The sequence below is a fragment of the Rhinichthys klamathensis genome, unplaced genomic scaffold (genome assembly GCF_029890125.1).
Source record: "Rhinichthys klamathensis goyatoka isolate OS25496 unplaced genomic scaffold, OSU_Roscu_1.1 h1tg000081l_1, whole genome shotgun sequence".
Lineage (NCBI taxonomy): Eukaryota > Metazoa > Chordata > Actinopteri > Cypriniformes > Leuciscidae > Rhinichthys > Rhinichthys klamathensis.
In genome coordinates, this window is record NW_026606623.1 from 175,980 (window position 1) to 201,138 (window position 25,159).

Consider the following 25,159-nt stretch of genomic DNA (forward strand, 5'->3'; position numbering starts at 1 on the left):
TAGTTACTCTATTTTGAAAATGTTTTGGGCAGATTTCTGGAAACTTCAAAATTATGTTCTCCTTAAAGCTGCCGTCGGCAACATTTTTTTTATCATATTCAGTGAAATCGACACTATAATCTGACAGAACAACATAAATAAAGTGGTTTTAGAAAAAAACCCGAGCTTCTAACTCCACCTGGAGCGTGTTATTTGTTTTGCAAAAATCCACAGCTCCCGGTTCATCATGTCCAATCAGCGCAGGGGTGTGTGAGATCTGACTGTCAATCACAGATCGGGCACACGCCACCCCTCGCGCACGTTACAATCAGAGCTCTGGTTACAATCACATGCAGTTCGCGGAAGTTCGCGCAGTAACGAAGAGTGATGGCGGAAAATCAAGTAAGCTCATTTAGAGTATAAATGACGTTAGCAATTGCAATCTATCGGTAGATTAGCCAGGACAGCATACCTCCAAATACTCCATGGCGTTGATGGATGCTGATGAGACGGGCGCGTTCTGAGTTCACTGAAAATCTGGTGCACACGCACTGACGAGCATGAACTCGGTCACGGCGGTGGGAGGGTATCCGTTGATAGTGGGGGAGGGGCATGAGAGTTGTAAACATTCAAAATTTTCCTAAATCCACTCAATCTGCCAGACTTGCCGACTGGAGCTTTAAGTGACTAGAATTGTAAAATGACAGTAAAATGTATGTAATAGCTGCTAAGAAGAAACAAAACACTTCAAAGAATGTATCCCTAAAAATGTTGAAGTCCAGGTTCATGCACAAGGTTGTTTTTGGAATTAACTGACGCACATGGCTTGGAAAAAAAGCAGCACGATCAAACGTAGGCGTTAATTACGCTGATCTAAAGACCAGCCTCAGATCAGTGTGCAAAAAGGAAGGGCTTTCTACAGATACGTGAAGGTTTAGAATAGCTACAACGCTGCCTTTGATGGGCTTCTCAAAGGGAGCTGGAGGAGGTGCAGTGAGACACACGAGCAGGGGACACGGTGTAGGGTGAAATCAAAGGTCAGGGGGGAGGGGGATGACCTGGAAGTAGAAGTGTATATGCTTCAAACAGGCCAGCAGTGCTGCGAGACAGTCCAACAGCACCTCGTCCACAGAGCTCCCTGACTGCAAGAGACACAGATCCACCCATACGGTCACACCACCATCATCATTGTTATCATCATCAGTGTTTGCACTCTGTACTAATGTGTACTCAGCTCTACCCAGTGCAGAGCTTCTTAAAGTTAATAATCATTTTAAGTATAGAGCGTAAGACAAACGAACTACACAACATTAACCAAAGCAGAGCAGCAAAGCCCATTGCTCTGTTAATTAGTGCAAGCTACAGGCTTGGGGAAAACAATTCTCCAAACTGATTATTTCAGGAATATTATCGATCAGGGCTCGACAATAAAGATAGACCCATGTTACAGGGTCAGTACGAAAGACTCGAGTACGATCAAGATGGAAGATGCACAAAAAAACAGCGAGACGCGATACAATGACCAAAGAGTTTCGTCTAGTGTATGTCCGAACCAAAAAACAAGAGCACATCCTACATATACACACCCTTAAAATCTGCTGTTAACATGACAACTGGTACACATCTTCTTTTCTATTCCCACCAGGATTTTTTTGGTGTGTTTTACGTATCCTTAACCATCTGCGTTTATGTAAATACAGCAACTTGTGTGCATTTGACCATTGAAGCGGGTGTGCCAGTCAGCTTTCTGCATACACGCAGTTACTATTGCACTTAATATATTTTTTAACATTAAACAGCACGTTCGCTTAATTTTCTCACTTATGCATATTTATTACACTAACCTGTCAATAATTTTATGTAGTACAGGGCTTTTTGCAATTAATTGCTGTTAAATGGCTAATTATGCTGTACAGCAAAAAAGGCAACATTTTGATTTTGCATTGTGTTCCATGATCGTAGAATCGCAAATAAATTGGAGGGACTGGTTTTCCAATGGTTCGTTACAGGACTCAAAACAGAGTCCAACATTCGGTCAAAAAAGAACCATTTTAGACCATAATATGTTTCCTGCGACTGTTATATTTTGTAAACACATTTATTTTAGTATATTAACTGTTATATAGTAATAATTATTATTAGGTGTTGTTTGTATTATTTTAAGTATTTTAGTCATCCATAATGAAGATGCGACTGGGGCAAAATCTGAGCAGATAAAATATCCTTATAGTTGAGCCCTGTTGATGGCTTAGTAAAGGGAAGTAGTCAAGACAAGACACAACTGGAAGTGTGCTACTCTAACTACCCTTCATGAAGGGCAACAGAGAGCACAGTGCTGTGAGTAGAGGGTAACAGTTTGGTGGTGGTAGTTTTCTGGAAGGTTAGCAGCATTTTCAGGTTGTCTACCTGTCGCTCCCTCTCCTCCTCAATTAGTAGCTCCGACTGAAGGTTCTCCATCCTGACAGCGTGGGTCTGATAGAACAGCCCCAAGGACTGTTCCACCACGAAGGATAAAGCGGAAAAAGCCAGAACAAAGAGGGCCAGCCAAGTCGTATAACACAGCGGAGGGGGGGAGTTGACAGGGATTCGGCCAGGATGAATGGAGGATGATGGGGAAGACGAGGGATGGGGTGACAGAGTGAGCAGCAGGCAGATACAGTGAGGAACAAGAGATTGTGTGATGTTGTGAAAATGCTTCTACTTTCTCTCTCACACTCTCTCTTTGTCTCATTCTGAATGAAGGCACATTAAGGCAAAATTAAGTGTGTTCTGTTGGTTTTATCATATACATTGTATGTATGTTTGGGTGGAAGGTCAATACGATCTCAATATGCACTTTCTCTTACTTCCTCTATCATTTGTACAGACACACACAAGGTCCAAAAGTAACACATTGCCTCTACAGTCAAAGGTGAGTGGCTTTTCCCCCCAATATTTTTCTTACTGGCCATGAAACAGCTGTTTGCATTTTTTATAAATATATATACACACACAACCATTCAAGGGTTTGGGGTCAGTAATATTTTTTAAAAAGAAATTAATATCTTTATCCTGCAAGGATGCATTAAACTGATCAAAAGTGACAGTAAAGACATTTATAATGTTACTGAAGATTTCTATTTTATTCTATTATATGCTTTTGAACTTTCTATTCATCAAAGAATCCTCGAAAAAAAAAATCATGGTTTTTAACAAAAATGTTAAGCAGCAAAACCATTTTCAACCATGATAATAATAAAAAAAAATTTCTTGAGCACCAAATCAGCATATCAGAATGATTTCCGAAGGATCATGTGACACTTAAGACTGGTGTAATGATGCAGAAAATTCAGCTTTGCATCACAGGAATAAATCAGTTTAAAATAGAAAACAATTATTTTAAATTGTAATCATATTTAACAATATTACTGTTTTTAGTGTAGTTTTGATTAAATAAATACAGCATTGCTGAGCATAAGAGAATAAATGTTTCAAAGACATTTAAACATCTTATACGCCCAAACTTTTGAATGGTGGCAATTATATATAGGTTTCTATAAACACTATTGTGTTTAATAGTATTATGTCACAGCTCTAATAAACCGGAGAGTTACTCAATTGTATTCACTCACCAAAGACGATTTTTACTTGGATTTTGCACAAATGTTAATTTTGCACCCTGCACACACACACAATGCTAAATATAAAAGTATTGAACCTCTAGGACTGACTGTCTGTGTGTGTTTAGGTATTTCAGGGCTTCAGTACCTTCAGCTGTGTGTTGAAGGCATCTATCTCCAATAGTTTGGAACGTGTCTCCTTCTCCACAGCGTCCAGCTGTTCTCTCAGCTGCTGTTTGGTGGATTCCTTCATATCAATGGCCCTCTGAAGACTGGACAGAGAGTCTCCTACAAAGTAGAAATAAACAGACAACTATTAAAGAACATTTCTGAGATCTAAACATCCTCATGAACCATTCTGCAAAAAAAGAAAAGCTTTATTTTTCACTCTGTTACACTGATGTAAACAAAAGGAAGTTTTAACCATCAATACGATCACCAAAAAAGCTCAATCTGCAAAATAAATAGTAATACTGTTCAAATAATGCCTAATTCACCAATCTGATTACGTAGTTAATAAGATCATGACTGTTTTCATACCTCTGTGACCTAAGATGCGGTTTTTGTGTTCAATTAACAACTGTAGTTTGTAAACTTGTTCCTGCAGTGCCAGATGTGACCAGCCAGCAACTACTTTTACAGATTACAGTGATTATAGTACATTGTTTTCTTAAATGTTGCTAAAGCTTTATGTGGGCGTGCTGAGGGCGAGGACTTTGAACACACCTTGATCTGAGTGTCCTGAATTTCAAGCAGTTTGCAAAACAAATGTTGGGTTGATCATCAACTTCAATCTCAGCAATTTTGCAGAGAATTTGAAAATTTGAAATAATAAATGGCAGAAGAGAGTACCCCAGTTGCCACCACAAAACAGATATGTTTAATTTTCACTGAATCTCTGAAATCCAACAATATAAATTTTTTATATAACAGTGTCCAAAGAAACATAAGGTCACATGTTTGGGTCCAAACAGTGCATCTGTGCCATCAGCACAAAAACCACACCAAGTACTAATGGCAGCTGTTTACCACTTTAACTAGGTAACAACTCAGGACGAGCAGATACCAGCTTTACTGTTTCAACACGTTTTTGTCACTTTAGACCATGTATACCTTACAAGCACACAACGGCCCTAGCATTTGTGTGCTGTGGCTGTATTTTGAAGATATGCAAATATAAAGCACTTTACTCAAAGAAATACATACTAGCAAGTGTGACAGTAGGAGAAAAGAGGCAAAGTATGTTTAAGTTAGGCTGAATTGATTGGTTCACAGAAGTTCACAGTCTGGAATACACTTTCACAACTAAATTCCAACGTCAATTGGATTTGGGATTGCACCAAAAAGACTAGTCTAGAGTTTTGGATCTTTAAAGCAGTGTTGAGGAAAGTGTTCTTACTGTGCAAACTGTTCTGCTGAACCTGCTTCAGCTGGTCATTCAGACACTGTTTATCAGGAATCAACCGACTCAACCACTGCTGAGACTCCTGATGGATACAAAAGAGAGAGAGAAAAATCACAAAATACTCTAATTACTTTGAAAGACTTATGTACAATGCAACTTAAAACTGATATCTTGTGTATACATTAAAAAAAAGACGACATCTAGTCTAAGGGTGTATTCACACCAGGAAAGTCCGATAGTTCACTTGCTTTGGTCCAGACCAAATAATTTTTTTTTTTTTTTTTTGGTATGGTTCGCTTTCACACTGCTCTTTTTGCAAGGGAACCAAAATTTGTAAACAAAACCACACGTGTGCTAAGGTCGTACATTCATTGGACAAGGATTCTCAAGTAGGGAAATCAGGAAGTCCAAAAAAGGCTCAGCATGGAGATATTTCGTACTGCAATATTTGTTATTATACTAATTTTGTGTTATTCTGTACAAACGCAATATGAAGAAACTGCACAGAAGACGGATAAGGTATAAAGTTTTCATTCATAGAGAGGGGCTATATTCACACATTCAAATAATGAGATTCTTATTGTATAAACTGCTATCAAGTGCTGTCAATGTTAACGCTTGCGATTAAGTTTGTCCAGTTTAACGCAGCATCATCCTTGTATTGTAACTATCGTTACATTATATGAACTGCAAAAGCTTTTTTTGCATCTATGCACGATTAAACTGAAGAGAACGCTCTGTATTTGAATGTCCTGATGCACACACTCATTCATTCATTCCATTCCAATGATACACACACGACGCGCAGAAAGACGCGCAACAGTATCGTGTGGCCAGACAGCGCGCCGGAATGGAATTCTCTTTCGCACATGAACAACAATAACACAAACCATTATGCCAAAATCTCCGACTACGGAAGCCTTTTAACTAAAAGCCGCAGTGCTTTCTTGCAATTGGGTCGGTTCATGTTCACACCGTAAACGAACCGTACCAGAGTTCGTTTGGAACCGTACCGAGCCCACCTCTTCAGCTGGGTCTCGGTTCGTTTGTTTGGTTCGCACCAGAGTTCGATTGCTGTATTCACACCTGCCCAAAAGATCCGCACCAAGGGGGGAAACGAACTAGAGTTCGATTCAATCGATCCAAACAAGGCAGGTGTGAATACACCCTAAAGCTCTTGTCTGCTTATGAGGGGTTTAAATTCCCTCTTCTCTTCCACACACTCACCAAAACTGGAGAGGAGAGACCTTTTCAAATAGAGTGAATGCTGAAAGGACGCTGATGATGCTTTTGAATGAAGTCAAAGAAGGGAGAGATGAGGAAAGAGAGAAAAGGGAAGAAGTGCACACCTGCAGCTGCTGTTGCAGGCTGGTGATCTCTGCAATGCGGAGCTCTCGCGTCTTATTGGTGCTCTCGATCTCGTGTCTCTGAGCCGAGAGACGGAAACGAATGTCCTGCAGTTTACCATCCAACTGAGATTTCTTATCATTCTAGATAAGAACACAAGTCAATCTATTAAACTCACATGGAGCCCCTCAAATAGATTACAATTCTGTTTGGTGCAACTAATGGTACAACAATCACAAATGACAACTTTAAAATGAGCCTACATGATTTTTTAACTGCTTTATCAATGTGATGACATCTGATATATGACCAAGCTTGCATTTTTAAATCTGTTAAAACATTGAAGTGTAGTGTACCAGAGCCTCCAGTTCAAACTCGAGTGTTTTCTTGCGTGCTTTGAGCAGGACGATGTTCTCCTGTTCTCGGTTTCTCTGGGTGAGCAGCTCCTGTCTGCGCGATCTCTCCCACTCTAACTGCCGCTGACGCTCCAGCTCCCGCTTAGCAGCCTTCGTAAACAAAACACACTCAAATTAGGGCTGCAACGATTAGTCGACAATAAAAATTTGTCGACAAATATCTTTGTTGTCGAGTAGTCGTTTGATCTCACGTGACCTAATGTAAGGGCCTGCAATCCCGCGATTTGACCGCTACGGCGCTGTAGCGCTAGAGTGTAGTGCAGCCCTTACAAATGCTATTGCGGTAGAAGAAAACACAGCGCGAATTATGACAGTGCAAACGAATCCGAACTAGCAAGGTTTAGGTTTGGGAAAGTTTCACAAAACTTCAAATCAAGAATGCTGTCGTGTGCAATTTTCACGGGAGCACAACATGCATGTTGGAGTGCAAGAGGAAACATCCCGGCAAAAGAGGAGCCGGTGAGAAGTGAGTGTTCTCCAGCTGGAGCTTACTAACCAGCGGTAAATCTCTCTTTATTAGAGAATGCAATACTACTAATAATAGTAATAATATTATCAATAGTAATATAATTACAGTAATGTGATGACTTATTTTGTATAGAATAAAGCTTGATCGAGCTTAGGAGTCAGGGCTGTTTTTATTATTGTAACACTATTAGTATATTAGGTATTATTATAGTCTTATCACTTGACTGTATTTTGTTCAATAATCATGAAGACTTACAAAACGAGATGTTATATCCTTCCTATGATATAGGAAGAATATCATGGCAGTTACTTTTTCATACTATAAATTAAAAGGTGAATGAGAACGTCTCTGTCAGCTCAATTGTCATGTAAAAAAAGATTGTAATTTTATACTTATAATAATTGTTTGCAGATTAATATTTTACCATTCTTTGTGTCCTGAAGTAAATGTCCCTTTTTCTGTTTCAGTTCTAAGAAAAGCAGTGGGCCTATTAAACAATGCTTAGAGAGCATTTGTGTGTGATTTGAGTTGGACCTAAATCTGAAAACTTAAAGAGAATGACCTGTTTAGTTGGCTCAAAGTTCATTAAAACAACTATTTCAAAAGCTGAAGTGATTTTCTTTTTTTATATTATAGTTAGAATATGTATAACTCAGTGTTTTAACTAATTGGAAAAGCTGAATAATCGTTCCAAACTTACTGATTAGGCTGCGAAATAATCAGCGATTAGTCGATTAATCGTTCCAATAATCGTTAGATTAATCGATTATCAAAATAATCGTTTGTTGCAGCCCTAAGGGTTACAAATGCTGTCGATAGTGCTAAACATGCACTGAATTTTTGAACGCACCTCTCTTCTCTCGATCTCCTTGCGTCTCTCCTCCTCCCTCTGCCGCTCCTGCTCTCTCTGTCTCTCAAGTTGTTTGTCCAGCTCCTGCTGTCTGCGTCTCTCATGCTCCATTCGTTCTCTTTCCTTCCTTTCTTGCTCCTCTTTCTCCAGCGCTGCCAGTCGCTCCTGCTCTTTCCTCTGCAGCTCAAGCAATGCCTGCCGACGCTTCTCCAGCTCCAGGTTCCCACGCTCAAAGTTTTCTCGTTTCTTATCCTCAAATGTGACTGCGGGGAGGAATGGAGAATTTTAAGATATTTACATACAACATTTAAATGTTTCAAAAGACTTGTAGAAATCTTAGACCCCCATTTTACACCTAGCATTAACATGTAAATAGTATTAGGATTGGGATCACCGAAACCAGTTTCAGAGGTGGTCATGATAGCTTCTGACCACATTCACTGAAAATGAATACATGCCAATGCAGTTTTGTTAACCATAAACAACTATGCAAGTAATATGTAAAAGGTTGCACTACACATAAAAGATTAACTCTCACTTTGACAGGTTGGGTTGTAAATTTGCCGTCATGCTCTACTTTTAGTATGTCTTCTGATCTGGTCAAATAAAAGAACAATATCTCATGAATTATTCCACTGGACTATACTTGGAATTTATTCTCCCTAGATCCTCAATCACATCTCTATCAGGATGCCTTTATTTAGAGAGAGTAACTTTAAAACTTCTTTCACCCATTTTCTTGACTTCTATTGCCTATTAGCATCACTTTCAGTGGTAATGTTTGTAAAGTAGGTAAAAGTAAACCAGAAACCTGATATTTTATCAGCCAAAATGAGGGAAAGCACTCTAAATTATCCATCAATATTTTTAAAGGTCTTTTAATGGTGGAACATTTACAATTAACGAAACCTCGGTGGCGTTTTCCTTTTTTGTCTCGAAAAGTGGTATCAGATCTCTTGGATCTCCGATCTCAATGGACCAGATCATTACATTGGAAGGTGTTAATGCAATTTAAAGAGCTAAATCCAGTTAGAGACTATCCAGATACAAAATGCACCAATACCAAAGTAATACCAATGTCACCTGAGACAATGTGCAGTAAGACAAATCTCACTGACAAATAGTTTATCAGTGAGCGAGATGAGTTTCCTTTTGAAAACTGGTCAGTAATTACTCTTATCCCCTGACCTGGAAGTTTTTTATCTGCCTCTTTCTCCTCCTCCTCAGGCTCATCCTGGGATCGTAGGTCTGTCGAATGGATACTGGTCAAAGACACACCGCTACCAGAACGCACTCTCCTACACAAACAGGAAGGAAATCAAGTGCATTTACATTTAGAACATTCTTGTGCAACCTGACCTCTAAATGTAACAATTTACATTGTTATGATAAAACTTCTTAACTATTAACTTTCAAATAAATTAGCAGCTATTTTTCAACTAAAATTGAAGCTGATAAATGTACTAACACCTTTGAATAAAATAAGTGAAAATGTGAAGTTGTAGATTTGTGCTGTCACCTGAATGTTGGAGGTATGAGGTCAGGGGTCAGTAAAGGGGGGAGGGGCAGACCAGACATAGCCATGTCAATCAAGTGCATGGCCAGAATAAACTCTTCTGCAGTCAACTTCCCATCCTGATCTATATCTGACAGATTCCTATACAAAGAAACAAGCAGATGTTATATGGAGTCAAAACAGCAATTTAATCTTTCCTGTCCACATGTGACCAGATCACCGGAGACAGATGTTAACATCAAGTGTAAACAGGGCCCTAGGCGATACAAATATCCCAAGAACAGCATGTTAAAATAAATCGGATGTATTCATAACAATAACCAGACACCAATTCTTATGTTTACACTGATCCACATTTCAGAACTCTGAGCTTTGTTTGAGTTTTTAAAAGCGAGACGGAGATACAATATGAAAAATGTGTTGGATCCGCACCAGATGGTGGCCAGCTGAGCCTGTGGTAGACTGGACTGCATTAGAATAGTTCTGGCTTGTGGACCTGAGGCAGAAGAGAAAGAGAGAGAGAAAGGAAACAGAAGTGAAAAAGAGAGTTGAGCATGTTGAGTCAGCAGCCTTTGTTTGCTTTAAGCTGTACTAAGTAATCACTGTGACACATCACTAAAGCTTTGAGCTCGTCAAATACAATGAATTAAAAAAAAAAAATATTATATTTTCTAAAGAAAATATGGACAAAACAGAAGATTATTTGAAAACAGAATTAAAATAAAAGCAAGTTTAAAAATGACAAACTATAATAACATTGTTAAATATACAGCTATGTAGCGTATAAATTAGATATATAAATAAGATGTGGACAAGGCTGCTCAGACAGCTGGTAACAAAGCTGTCTTGATGCCAAAACCCCTCATAGAAGGAGAAAGTTTCCGTGTATAGAACTGTGACAATAAGCACTTATCAGGATCAACTAAATGCTGGATAATCAAAAGTATGTGAAGAATGTGTAGTTCACAGTATAGACTCTTTAAAATATGTCCAAGAGTTTTACACGCCAGTCTGTTATTGTAGGGACATCAACGTTACATTTTTACGCTTCTAAACATGACGCTTAAGAAAACAGACTATGATTGGTTGCTTTACATGTCAGTCAGATGGCCTCTGGGCAGTCCTTGGCCAATGAAAGCTGCAATGGAGTCCATCAGTCTGAAGGTCTGGCTACAAGAGCCAAACAACAAAAGTGTTCAATTGCCTAATGCTTGTCATGCGTCTTTCTTTGTGTGACCATACCAGTGAGATAGCCACTCATCATTTTGTCATGGCTGTTGAAGAGTTGGCGGTACTTGAGCCGAGAGGACTGAGGCACGGCCCAGTCAGTGGGCGGAGGAGCAGCTGGAGCACTAGAGAGACAATGTTTGTGTTGTTAACATCTATGAAATGTCTGCGAATACAGTGTACGTGTGTGTGTGTGTGTGTGTGTGTGTGTGTGTACCTGGGTGCCTCTACAGACTGGACCTTCTGTAGCTTGATACTGGAACGATTGAATGAAGAGGTTTTGTTGAGTGCAGCAGCTGAGAGAAAGAGAAACACCCATACATTTTCCAGCAAAAGTAAATAAACTGCATGAGCTGGTCTGGGTAGTGTGAGTGTGTATTTATATTACATGGATGCGTGAATCCACTAATGGGTTGCATCATAGCGGGTGCTCCGTTGGCAAGGGATGGAAGAGGTGGTGTCACCGATGCTACCAGTGGAGGAGACACACCTACTCCTGGAGGCAGAGGGGGCAGGGGCATTGGCGGCACTGCTGGCAGGCCTGGCATGGCACCCATACCGGGCATCCCTGCAATTGGCAATCAAAGACATAATTGATTAAATTTTGTATAGAATTAAATAGTGGGACAAACGACATATGCTAGTAATGTTGATGTACTGCTTATTTAATTTACTTATAACATTCAATGAGCGACTCTAATTCTTTGAGTGACTGAACCAGGATCCAAGACATCGCCCAGATCAAGGGGTCTGCCATTAGCAGAGAGGTCTTGTCTAATGTAGACATAGACCAGCTGCATAAACTGCTTAGACTAGTCTTAAAAGTTAGTCATCTAAATTTTTCTTTAAGACTGGTCCTAACTTTTTAAAGTCACATAAAAAGGTATATTTGTCTAATTTGAATTTGTATAAGTAAGACTGATTACCCCTTTTTTAACTGCTAGTTGGTCAAACTAGTTCTTAAGACAAAGTCTTAACATAGTGGCTAAGTTTATGCAATTGGCCCCAAGGCTGGGCAACTTTGGCCCTCGAGATCCACTTTTCTGCAGATTTTAGCTGACCCTGATCAAACTCAACTGTCTGTAGCTTTCTAGTAACCCTGAAGACCTTGCTTAGCTTGTTCAGGTGTGTTTGATTAGGGTCGAAGCTAAACTCTTTAGGAAAGTGGACCTTGAGGGCCAGAGTTGATCTACTGTCCAACAGAGTTTAGCTCCAACCCTGAAAAAATCACCTGCCTGTAACTTTCTAGTAATCCTGAAGACCTTGATTAGCTTGTTCAGGTGTGTTTGATTAGGGTCGAAGCTAAACTCTTTAGGAAAGTGGACCTTGAGGGCCAGAGTTGATCTAGACTAAAAGTTTGCATTTAGCATGCAGTCTTTTCTAATATAGACCTAGTCTACCCAATGATGTCTAATCTAAATCAGTGGTTCGCAACAGAATTAATGTATATATAAAACTGTATCATTTCTTTTCACCCTCTCATTAACTATTGTTTTTCTTGAAGAACATTCAGAATGAGAGTTAAATTAAATGTAATATATCAACACTTCCACTTTCAGCAGAATTAGAGCAGAAATATCTTATTGGACGTGGAGGGCCTTTGAATATTTGTGTTGGACAATGGGTGGGCCCTTTGAGTCAAAAAGGTTGAGAACCACTGATATAAATGGTCTTGAACTAGATTTGATATGTCCCAATGTTTTTAAGCCATCAGAATGAGAGTGTTTTTACCAAATGGAGGCTGCGGGGGTATGGAGATGGGCTGCTGCTTCATGGAGGGGGGCAATGAAGGAGGGAGGGGGTGACCCTGCAGCTTCAATTTAATCAGCTTCATTGCGATGGAAAATTCAAGCATGTCCATCTTCCCATCATTGTTCATGTCGGCCAGAGCCCTGCGAAACATTAGGGTGATTCGTTACATTTTATTAGCAAATCTTTATTGCATAATTTTGCAATAGTGATAGTGCCGTGTGTTATCCTGGTGTTTTGTTTTTGTGTCTATGACCCTGTGTACCATCTACATACAAGTAGGGTTGTCAAAAGTACTAGTACTTTGCTACCAAGTTGGTACTGAAATTTTTATTTCACGATAATGTGACGATACCAGCCTTTCTGAAGTACCGGTAGTACTGAGTAATGGGTATATTCGGTACCCACTGATACGAGGCTGTTTTCAAAGGCTCCCATGTGTATCTGTGTAAGCGCTCTATGATGAGCATCAAAGGTTTCTATTTGATCATTGTAGCCAATCACATACACATCTGTTGAGCACGTGAACGCAATGGCCAATCAGAGATGTTTAAGTAAGAATCCGCTCAACACCTCTCAAAACACCAGAGTTTTTGTTCACCGCACCCATGATTGACAGCTTCAGTGATCAAAAAAGGAGCCATAAACCCATGAACAATTTCAATAAAAGTTTTGTTTTTCCTGCTGCTCAGTACACTGCAGTTTCTGGATTTACAACTGTATTTAAATGACCGATTGTATCCGAAAGCGCAGTGATTGACAGTGATATAAGGATAAGGATAAAACAATCTTATACTTTATGTCAAAATAAATGTGCATTAAGTCTAAGGGTGTTAATGCAAACTAACAGACCTGCAAATAAATGTGTAATAGTTCCAACTATGGTACCAAAATTGGTACAGAGAACCATGGAATTTTACTGGTATTGGGACCGATTACTGGAATTTTGGTACCATGACAACCCTATATACCTGTATTGGCCATGCCTTATGGACAGATATTATTATGGTGGTTATCAATGTGTTTTCAAGATAAAAAAACAGATTTAGGTATATTAACCTTGTATTATTTAATGAGATATATAAGATTATAAGCTGTAAAATATATAAGCATCCCAAAATATGGGAAGCATTGTGATAGTATTTTTTCTGTGAATTTCTGGCAACAACAGCTGCCAGTTTTATTTACTGTAAATTTAATCGGATATTCTTTACAGTGTATGCAAATTATTGAACAGTAGCACGTAGTGGATTGTGAATGTAGTGCTCTGGATTAGAAATGAATGTGTCATTTAGGAATTGTACCATATCTGGGCCAGGATGGGGGGAGGAAGACCTGACTGCAGAAAGAAATTTCTTGCCTGGTCACCTACAGAAAAAGAGAAAGAGGAAGGGAAAATAATGAAATGAATATACTTAAATGTATAAATAAATAAACAGTATTATGCATCATTGTATAAACGAACACAATGGAACAGTTCATGTCAATTTTAATTATTCTAGGGCAATTTTATTATTCTAGTAAAACACTGATAACATAATTAAGAGTTACATCAGCCTGTTTAAACCATCTTGTCAACAAACATGTTCAGGGTTTATTGACCACACTTGAGTGACATTGCCCTACGGGGCGAGTGATCTGCCAGCTACAGTTTGAGTAAATGGTAAATGGTAAATGGTAAATGGACTGCATTTATATAGCGCTTTCACAGACCCAATGGCCACCAAAGCGCTTTACATTTGCCTCACATTCACCCATTCACACACTCATTCATACACCGACGGGCGACGGCAGCCATGCAAGGCGCCATCCAGCTCGTCGGGAGCAGCCGGGGTTAGGTGTCTTGCTCAAGGACACCTCGACACTTGGTCAGGTGGAACCGAGGATTGAACCACCAACCTTCCGGTTTGTAGACAACCCACATGAACCACTGAGCCACTGCCGCCCCAGAAGTAAGAAAAGAAAGTGTGCTCATATGTTATCTAACCAATCAAGCCGACTTCCTGCTCTCATGACAGCCTATACTGATGAACATACACACACAAAAATGCTTTTTTTGTTTGTTTTTTTATACATAGACTCTAATGAAAGATTTGACAAATGTCAACTAATAATACCACAGCAGCCTTGAAAACCTATTTCTTCCCTTTTAAAACCTACCAACACACAAAGCAATGAAAGATGTGAGTGTGAGAGTTTGTTCCTCTGCAGGGTTAGAAGCAAAATGATGTAGCAGCTTAGATGACCTTTTCACCTTCCTCTAAACACTTTTCGTCTTGATAACAGGTGTCTTCCTCGGCGCGCACACACACAGAACGCCTTTATACTCTCAGAGCCAAAAACAGACTCAATCTCCTCCGTCTGCCTGTGGGCCACTCACTATTTCAGCCGTCCTTCAGACAACACAAAGAGGCTCTTTGAGATCCACTGGTCAACAGGAAACTCACAAGTACCATCTCTTCAGTAGACATCCAAAGTCCAGCTGGGACAAGCTGGTTTTACTGTTCGAGTCTTGTGATTTTGATTGGCCCTTTGGGATTGGCATACATTGTACAAAAAGACCATGGAGTGTGTTTTGTGTACAATGAACACTTCTTTCATTGAAATGTATGAACAGTTTGGCTTAGACTGAAAATTTTCCTTAGACTGGCAAAATGTCTCCGGTGAGAAAGACAGCTTTCTATAACAGGAACAAACGTGAAAGCGTCAACTAGAGACTCCAAAAACAAACGGCCTCAGCAAAATTGACAGAGAAATGAGCTTTTCTGCAACATGTCACACCCTGATCTGTTTCCTTCTCAGTATTTTTTGTCTCATTGATTGTGTTACAATACACATTATCAACTCACACCTAAAACTTTCAGTACATGTTTGCAGGGAATCAGAATTTGAACTCTAATACACCAGCACTGCGCAAACGTTTACACAAGCATTAGATGTTTGCTCTTCTGACTAATGTAAACATGGGACGGTTTTACTGCAGGCCAGCGGCAAAGCCAGAGTTTGTTTGTTACATCTGAGGAGGTACTGAGACTGATATTAACAGTTCTCAGGCTGTTTTTTATAGTACTTAAAGGGCAGGTCACTCCAAGCTGCCGGTTTTCCGTCGGGCAGTGGGTGAGTGTCGGTTGGGCGGCAGTTTTTGCGGTGTGTTCTAGGGCTGGGCGACATGGCAAAATATATTATCACGATATTTTTTTCCACATTGATCGATATCGATATTTGTTACGATATATAATTTAATAATGCTACCCGTTTGAAGAGTATACTGATAATGATGCCTGAAGAAACCAGAAGGTTCAATAGTTCAATAGTATAGTTTATTAACACAAAAAAATAGAATAACATAATGCAAACATTTAACTGTGCAAACATGGCTTGGTTGAGAATATATTTTGTTATTAAATAATATTGATTAATAAGATGTAAATGTTAACATTTTACTTTTAGTAAACATGCTTTATCTGCCTTGACAAAACAATGCAAGTAGTTAGCTTGCCTTGTAACTTCTTATAAAATATAAAACTAAAAGCTGACTACTATCACATCAAATTTCTTTGGCAGGGCAGCAAACATTTCAAATGTTTGTAGAGGTACAACCAAGACAACAAAAGTAAACAAGCGGACCACAAAGTCCCTGGCGCATTTAAGTACTCAACTGTCAGATATATAATATATTAATTGTGTACTGGTTTTACATATCTCAAAAGTTTTAGAGGTAGAAATCTGAGTAAAAAATGGTAGCTGGGATGGTACCAACAAAAAGATTTGTTGTGTTTCCCGTCTTGGTTATCACCGACCGACGGCATATTTTGCAGACCGTCTTTATTTGTGCTTCGTCGCTTTTCAGATATCCAAACCACTTCCATATAATTGACATGTTACCTTTTTTGTCAACAATTTCCTCCGCTTTGAAAGACAGTGCGAGTTCACTTTCACGTCGCTTTCGTGTCCGTCGGTTCCGCTCATTTTTTCTTTACGTTCACTTTCTTCACTGCCGGTAGCTCAAAAAGTGCTCTGCTAGCAAATGGGCGTGTACTTAGACGCACAAGCCAAAATCTACTAGTTCACGTTCCCTTTTTTGAATGACAAATACAGACTACTGCCATCTTCTGTTGTGGACAGTTATTATCTCTCACGCAGGGACAGAACGTACATGCTAGTTGGACGTCAGCTGGAGTTTTTGTGATGTGCTCAAGCTCAACTTTTTTTGCCAAGACACAGCCGACGTGAGCCGACACCACCATTGGCAGCTAATTCTTTGACGTAGACCATGCAAGTAGATATACCCGTTATGGGCAGAAAACAGGAAGTGGTATGGTTTTAGAAAACTCATGAAGAATATCCATGGAATTTTTATTAGCGTGGGGGATGCGTTTAAAAAAGGATGACGGGAAAGAGGTGGTTGTTTTTGTTTTTCTGTTTTCACTTTATTTGCTCCATCTCTCTGTGTCTGTGTATCCAACAGAAAAATAATAGGCATAAAAATCAGACTACCACAGGTCTATGACTGACTGCACTGCAGGTGGTCTTTTGCAATTGCACAGAACTCAAAGGATTTGTTCACATATTTCAGAGAACATCAAACTCCAACGGGTTTTTAGCAAACATCAGCACTAATGAGAGTTCTTTCCTTTTCTCATAGAAAGAAAACTGGTGATTACCTGTGATGAAGCCAGAAGGTGTGGGGGTCAAACTGTGGAACTGCTGGTCATGTTTGGCTCTCTCGTCCAAAGATATTACCCATGTCTCCGACCCCCCTACAGAGACAGACAAACATCAGTATGATGCTTCAACATGTGTTCAATCTGCTAACATTTTCATTAAGCGACAGGGCACAGCTAATCACAAACCAAATCTTACTGACATTTTATTGTGTAAAAAACAACACTGAGCAAAAATGCAACACAGTCTTATACAGTGTCATCTAAATGTGTGAGATGAAAATCTAGGATTCAAAATCTACCGTAAATTAGAGTTTTGAGATTTTTGAAAACATAAAAAAATAACAGACGTTCACTCATCTGAACATAGTAATTATATTAGATGTATAATCCATTACAATAGATTACTACTGTTGCAGCTCTAGATAATATCGGAATAAAAAAATGATATTCAAAAAGGTAAATCATTTGGATGACTTAAATGATCCCATTATATAAAATCATAAAATGAAAACAGAAAATGAAACACGCACACATAAAAGCCTGCTAACCAAAGTGACAACAGTTCTGTGAGGGCGTTTCTCTTGCATTCACTGACTCACTTGAATTCATTCTCTCTTTGTTTTTCAAACACACACTGCACTTCATACATATCCACCACCCTTCATCACACAAACACGCACGTGTCAGTCAGTCAGTCAGTCAAGGCATCAACTCACCTCCGAAGGGCGTGGGAAACTGAGCCATGGTTCAGTCCGTCAGCTGCCGTCCAGCCTCAAACTCCTGCAAAACAACAGAAAGAAACCTTGAGCTTTCATTCTTACACTCACACTCAAAAAAAAAAGAGGAAAAGACATTTGAGTGGATCGCTTCTGACCTGTAGAAATCTTCCCGAGGAGAGGAAGGACAAAACACACAAATAAATTCCCGCTTTATCACTTAGGGTACATTTACACGACAACAATGTACTAAAAATTGAAAAGTGTTTCCTTTGTGTTTTTCATGTACAGACAACAACGTTGTCAAAACAATCCCTGATCTCACGAATCCACAAAAACACTGTAATCTGCTGCCAGGCCTGTATTGCGATGTCACTTTTTAAAGAAACACTACACACCTATAGACTGAACATTTAATATGCATGACGTCACCGGTTTCATAGCATCAAACCACATCTAAAACCACACTTATTGAAATAAAAATGAACATTTGAACGTGTCAGCATGATGATGAGAAGTGAGAACTACTTAAAATGATAGAAAAATCTTGTTTGGCTCACGTCCTATTCAATTACATGGAGAGGGTGGGTTTATGACCTATAGCCCCCTCTTGGCCAGCCACCAGGAAGCGATCCAAACGTTGCTACTTCCAGTTTCATCACAAATTTAAAAGGTAATTAATTGTGATGCGCTTCTTTGAGGGGATGTTACAGTCAACATTAGTACAGTAAACTTCATCAGAAAAGTTCAGTGTATAATTTTATCCTCATTACTAGCTCCACTATAACCCACCAACTGGTTTATACAGTATATATATGGACATCCCTAACCTGCTTTTGTTGTAGTTCTCATTTACAGTAAATCTGAAAAATAACCTCAGTAACACACTTGGACACAAAACGATGAGAAAGTAAGAGAGCTATCTGAAGGCCTCAAACTTGGAATCTCCCAGCTGTGTAAACACACACACACACACACACACACACACACACACAGGGCACCTTGGCCAAAGTATTTTAATCAGTGCCAGACTGTTCTCTCTCTCTCTCTGTCTCTCTCCCATTCTTCCTCCACTCTTTTCTCCCTTTCAGATCCTGCATAATGGAATTCATTTCTCTGCTCCACAGGGTCCAATCACAGCGCAAACTGAAAGGGTTTTACAAATAAAATAAACAAATATGCTAATCCAGTCACTGGGGAAAACTGTTGTAGAAATACTGTACGTAGGGCCCTATGAAATCCATTTTATTCTTTCACAAATTCTGTTTTTTTTCTATTTTATTTTTTTTATGGTTAAATTAAATTGTAGTAATCAAAAAGCATGTCTAATTAATTGAAATCATGAAACTTATACAATTTAACAACAATTTATTAAAAGTTTTATTTTTTCCTTGAAATTCGGTTTTATTTTTTGTCCTACCAACTTCTGTGTTTTCTGTCCTCCATTTTAATAGTTTAATAAAAATTTTAATAATCAAAAAGCATGTCTAATCAATTAAATTCACAAAAATAATTTATCCATTTTTCCCCAGAAATTCTGTGTTGTGTATTTTAATTTTTCTGGCAATCAAATTAAGGCATAAAACATGAATTTAATTTATCTTTTAATCGAATGAAATTAAACAAACTTTTTTGTCAAACAATGTGCTGCACAACAGAACTTTACTGTTGAAATTAGAAGGAAAGAAAAAAAGAAAAATTGTGATTATTCCTTAAAAATAGTTTTAATATTTTTTTAATTATTATTATGTGTTAATATTATTCTTACATTGAGATGTAGCTAAATTCTACTGTACAACAGTAATAAACCGAACTTTTATTTTGACCGTGGCAGTGAAGACCTTTGAGTTTCAGTGCGTTTATACAACGATAGTTTTTCTCAAATAAAGCGGTAAAATCATGAAGTTGAAGTTCATGCAGATGAAGTTCATCCATTTATGTCCTCATGTGTGCTTCAGTGTTTGTGTGGTAAATTAAACCAAGTCAGAAACAATTCAACAGAATAAAAAATAAAAAAACAATGCTAAAGAGGTGAGATGATACAGAGAGTAATATTTCAATTATTAGAAAAATTTAGAGGTGCCCGATATATCGGCCGCCGATATAATATCGGCCGATATGGTCAATTTTTTACACATCGGTATCGTTCCGATGTCAAAATAGGGCCGATGTGAACTGGCTGATAATCATTCCTGTGTATTTGACGTGTGTGTAGATGTGAGTGTGGGGGCGGGGATGTTTATTTTGGCACGAGCGCATACATTACGAGCGCAAGTCCTGTCAGTTTAAATATAAAGCGCAAGAAGACTGGAACTTGCGCGCTGTTTTCTGTCAGCCTTACTAAAGCGTATTTTTGTCCCGCCAAAGCCTTATTTGACCGGTGAGTGATGTAGATGACTGACTGCTGCGCTTGTTTAACTGAGAGAACGAGCAGAGAGAGTGAAAGCCCCGGTTTCACTCTCAGCGTCTTCAAACTGTCTTGCTTTCTCTTCCTCCCTCGCGCATATTAATTAATTGAGTTGACTGAATATCTTTAAGAATACACAATGACAATTTTTTTTTTTCTGAACTACCACGGTTGTGAATTGTGCTAAACTAACGTTGCCTTATCTTCTCTGAAAAGCTTTCCACACATTCAGATGACAAACCACACTTTCAACAACAACAACAAAAAAAATATATCTAGTGATGAAATTTTTTCTGTGTTGAGACAAATCTTGTGCGATGTCCTAAACTGCTTGGATAATCACACAACGTGTGCCGTCGTCCGTTACTGACACGTCCGATTCGCGAACTAATGACTCCTTTGAACCGATTCACTTTAATGAATGGTTAAAACAACTGATCTGTCCAACACTGAACTCAAGAGACATAAATCGGAAACACTTTACAATAAGGTTCCATTTATTAAGGTCTAGTTGAATACATTAGTTAACATTCTATTAATATTAGTTTCTATGCGGATTTACTCCATGACAAAACCACCCCAGTCATTCTAGAATGATTCATTCTTTCCAAATAGAGCTATTCAAGTCATCTGGTGAAATTGTTTTTTATATAGCAATATATATCGCAGAAAAATAAAATATCGCAATGTCATTTTTTACCAATATCTTGCAGCCCTAATCCTCGCTATGTGTTTTCTATACAGAGATATCGACATCGGTAAATATCGGTATCGGTCATAACAGCAATATTAATATCGGTTATCGGTATCGGCCACAATTTTCACATCGGTGCATCACTAGAAAAATTAGAACGTACTGGAAATAAAATGTGCTAAAAAACAGATATGCACTAGCATGGTTACTCATCTGCTGATAGCTTTCAATGACTGTTCGTCTGAAGGGCTGGCAGAGAGCAATGCAGAAACTGAAGTTGTGTGGAAATCATGATGTTTCATCACTAACCACCCGATCACATCGCCCTGCCCTTCAAAATTCGAAAAACGCTGATGTGGGAATGTTCTTCATTTTCACTTCATATACAGCATCTGACATTTGAATGTGAAGCAGTTTCATGCTGACCAAAACTTTACAAAATATCGGTTCAATCTGAAGTATTCATTTGCATGTGTTTGAGCAGGGTTTTATCATAAGCTATATAGTTTCTATAGTTTCCAATCTTTCTTATTTTTCTACTATTTGCGGAAATCCATTATGTCTGAATGCCGTTGGCTCCAGTGAGTTCTAATCTGAAGCAGTGGGGTATTTCTCAAGATGGAGGACTAAGCTCTTCACAGAGCCTTGACTCAATACTGAAAACATCCAGTTCCCCTGATTAAACAGGACACTGGTGACTCACACGCTCTCTCTCACTGGCAGAGTGCAGTGTCAAACACTGCAGTGCTAGTGACACTGTCACACAGTAGAACCGGCCCTTGTCACGGCCCTGCTAATGACCGTAAGTGTGTGTGTGTGTCTTTGAGCATCTGACCTACTTTTTCCTGTCACCCTTTTTCTGATTCAAATGAAGCTTTTCCCCGGGACAATGCTCCCAAACACAGCCAATCTGAAAGAAAACCCAGGAAGGGGAAACGTTTTTGCAGAACACAGTAGAAACACAAACAAACCAATGCTTTCAGAAGATCTGCATGACTCAGACGACGAGTTTAGTTTTACTCTTATTCATGACCAACCTGCCTCACTGATCCAAATCCAAATCCGGCACAGTGAATCAAGACATGCTCAATAGAGAGTGGGGCAAAGAGGGGTGATGTCATACAGCAGGAATGCCGTCACTAGGTGAGATGAATCTGGGTGAGGAGGAAGTTTAATAGATATAGAGCGCTGCAGTGATGATTAGGGATGGGAATTGAAAACCGGTTCCACTCGAGAACCGGTTCTAAGTTTTACGATCCATCGATATTGTATGCCCTCGACGTTAACGAGTCCTCTTATCGATGCTCCTGCTCTGAGTCAGCCGTATGTAGGCTACAGACCGTGAACTCACAACTGTCCATTTTGTCCTTTATCAAGCACCATAGCACGGCGTCCAAGGCGAATTTTTGTACCGCCAAAGCCTTATTTGATCGGTGAGTAAAATTGTCTCTCTCTGGTAATGTAGATGAACCGCTGCGCTTGTGACAGGGCGCATGTTAAACTGAACGAGCAGAGAGAGAGAGCCCCGGTCGCGCGCGCGCACTCTCTCTCTTCGGAGCAAGGCGAAAATAGGCTTCACCGTCTCAAAACTAAACGCTCTCTTGCTCTCTCTCCCTCGCACATATTAATCAAAATAAATGACACGATGGTAAGGTCGGGAGACTAAAGTTTCATGTGGAGCATTCGGAGATTTGTTTTTCCTGAATTACCGCTGGGTGTGAATTGTACTAAAATACGTTGCTTTATCTTCTCTGAAAAGCGTTCCGCACATTCAGCTGACATAAACCACACTTCAAATAAACGAAAAAAACGAACCAGTGATGAAATGTTTTCTGTGATGACACACATCTTGTGGGATGTCCCAACCACCGGGATAAACACACAACGCGCACACGTCCGATAATGACACGTCCAATTCGCGAACTAATAACTCATTTGATAACTCATTCGCGAACTCAAAACCACTTGTTTTTTCCCCCGAAAAAGCATATGACTACTTTTTCCCACACAGTGCTATCAGGAATCGATAAGAGAATCGTTAAAGAATCAGATCGATAAGCAGAATCGTTAGTGGCATTGATATTGATAAAATCTTATCAATTCCCATCCCTAGTGATGATGATGTATTTTAGCAGACAAATCCGAAACCCGGATCTCTCTGGTTCCTTCGACAAAAACCCAATAGGATTTTTCCATTGTCTTTTGGATTATTGCACAAAATAAACTCGCCGACTAACATAAGTTTATGATCATCACGAGAATCTTATGAATTCAAACACAACTTTTATGAATTTAAGCATGAAATACAATCAGCAGAAGTAAAAGACCAAACTTAGGCTATAAACGAACTACAACACGATCACATGACAAACATCACCATCAAAGTCTTTATTAAAAAAAAAACATTTTCCCTGGAAGTTCGAGTTAGAATACTTTGCACACTAGCAAGTAAATGGATCTTGAATGGGTCTTTCAAAATTTCACAAGAGGCTATCCATTCATCAATCAATAACAGATTCAGAAGCAGGATTAGTCTGATGGACCAAATCAAGTTCTCCCGTTCTACTTTTTTTTTCTCGTTCAAGAAGCCGTTTAGTCTCCCTCACTCTCCGAAGTTACAACTTCAGCCTGAATAGAGACAGCGAAAAAACACGTGCAATTCACACAGACACACACACGCATCCAGCGGTGGATTCATTAGTCAGGTGACGCGAGGCACCAGGGCCAAAGGGAGTGCAAGTATTAATAGTGTCAACATCACACTCGCACTCCTGTCTGCATTCCTTCCAAGAAGGCTTGGGGTCCTACGAGAACAAGTCAGCCAAACGCACACACACGTTTGCATTCCACACAAAAGCACAACAGTCTTTCCTGGACCATGTTTGACTTTGACTGAAAAACATAAGTAGAGAGAAACAGTGTATTTAAACTTCTACCCACAGGTCACTTTCACTACAAATTTGAGCCTGAACAGTCGCTGAATTAATCCAATTTCAACCTTGTCAACATCAATACCTGATACGGGACTAGAAAGCACAGGAACTCGAGAAGAGCAAATCACTTTAAGGTTTGCTTTAAGGGCATGACAGAAAGAGATGTGGGAGTCAGTCTCACTACAGTCTTAAAGAGTTCAAATGATTTTCAGACTCAGAGATGCTTATGGTTCCACTGACACCCCCAACAGTTATACTCACTACTCAATAAATCACAGACAATCTGCACTCCACCCATATTTAATGCAGTCCAGACACAGAGGAATCCAGCTTAAAATGGAAGTGGAACTTCAAGCTTTTATCATCACTGATAGCAAACCACCCAAACCGATCTTTCATAACACGCTGCTCGCCTAGTAAAAGACTCAGTATCGCAACCTGTTCTCTTTACTGTTCTCAAGTTTAAAAACAAAAACCACTGTCCAAAATCTAGTCTGGTCTCATTTATTCACTTCCATCTTGAAGCGTTTAAAGAAAGGCCATAACCACGGAAGCAGAAGTGCTTTCTCTGCAGCTGAGGTAGGCAGAACAGCTCAGCTGTAACAGTGAGAACGAATAGTACTTCTTCAATGGATTTTATGGAGCTTCGTCTGAGCAGAATCTGAACCTGGATCAGGCGGTAAAGAAAGAATCGGCCGGGACACTAAATACAACAGCTTCCGGAAGAGGGCCTGTATTGTTGTGCTTCTGTCCAATGTTAAGACAAGGTTACAGACAGTCACTGCTCTGTACAAGACGCCACACACATACACACACACACACACACACACACACACACACACACACACACAAAATAGCCAGACTAAAGATTCATGGCTGATCTATACCTATATAGGTTTACTACAATAACAGAATATGCATTAAAATAAGGATAAACATAGGTATATTGTTGTCAGTAACAATTTATATGCAGCAAACCCGCACAAAGAGCAAGCAACTGAAGCAAGTGCTTTATATCAGAAAAAAATATGAACTAGTATATTATATTGTTATGTTTATATTAAAGTTGGATATTTAAGTATATACAACTTTATCAGCAAACAAAGTATCATTATCATAGGGACGGGTGATATATATATATACACCATACAGCAGATCTCAGAGGCTTGATTGCTTATATTGTCA

The 25,159-nt window shown here is 39.2% G+C and overlaps 1 protein-coding gene across 5 annotated transcripts in view; it reads right to left on the reverse strand.

Annotated features, from left to right (window-relative positions):
- itsn1 (intersectin 1 (SH3 domain protein)) overlaps window positions 1-25,159 on the reverse strand; it is a 52,883-nt gene that overhangs the window by 23,919 nt on the left and 3,805 nt on the right. For 2 of the 5 annotated variants that reach the window (XM_056251301.1, XM_056251299.1), the window contains exons 2-17: window positions 17,941-18,004; window positions 17,222-17,317; window positions 13,862-13,925; window positions 12,540-12,700; window positions 11,197-11,376; window positions 11,026-11,104; window positions 10,824-10,933; window positions 10,014-10,077; window positions 9,585-9,722; window positions 9,254-9,363; window positions 8,066-8,328; window positions 6,687-6,836; window positions 6,333-6,473; window positions 4,978-5,065; window positions 3,727-3,866; window positions 2,386-2,472 (exon numbers count right to left, since the gene is read on the reverse strand). In XM_056251301.1, coding sequence (XP_056107276.1) covers window positions 2,386-2,472; window positions 3,727-3,866; window positions 4,978-5,065; window positions 6,333-6,473; window positions 6,687-6,836; window positions 8,066-8,328; window positions 9,254-9,363; window positions 9,585-9,722; window positions 10,014-10,077; window positions 10,824-10,933; window positions 11,026-11,104; window positions 11,197-11,376; window positions 12,540-12,700; window positions 13,862-13,925; window positions 17,222-17,317; window positions 17,941-17,968 — 1,899 coding nt within the window. In that variant the 5' untranslated portion in view covers window positions 17,969-18,004. Of the gene's footprint in view, window positions 1-2,385; window positions 2,473-3,726; window positions 3,867-4,977; window positions 5,066-6,332; window positions 6,474-6,686; window positions 6,837-8,065; window positions 8,329-9,253; window positions 9,364-9,584; window positions 9,723-10,013; window positions 10,078-10,823; window positions 10,934-11,025; window positions 11,105-11,196; window positions 11,377-12,539; window positions 12,701-13,861; window positions 13,926-17,221; window positions 17,318-17,940; window positions 18,005-21,880; window positions 21,921-25,159 lie in introns of those variants that run through there. The other 3 variants (XM_056251303.1, XM_056251302.1, XM_056251300.1) reach the window with 2 other exon arrangements.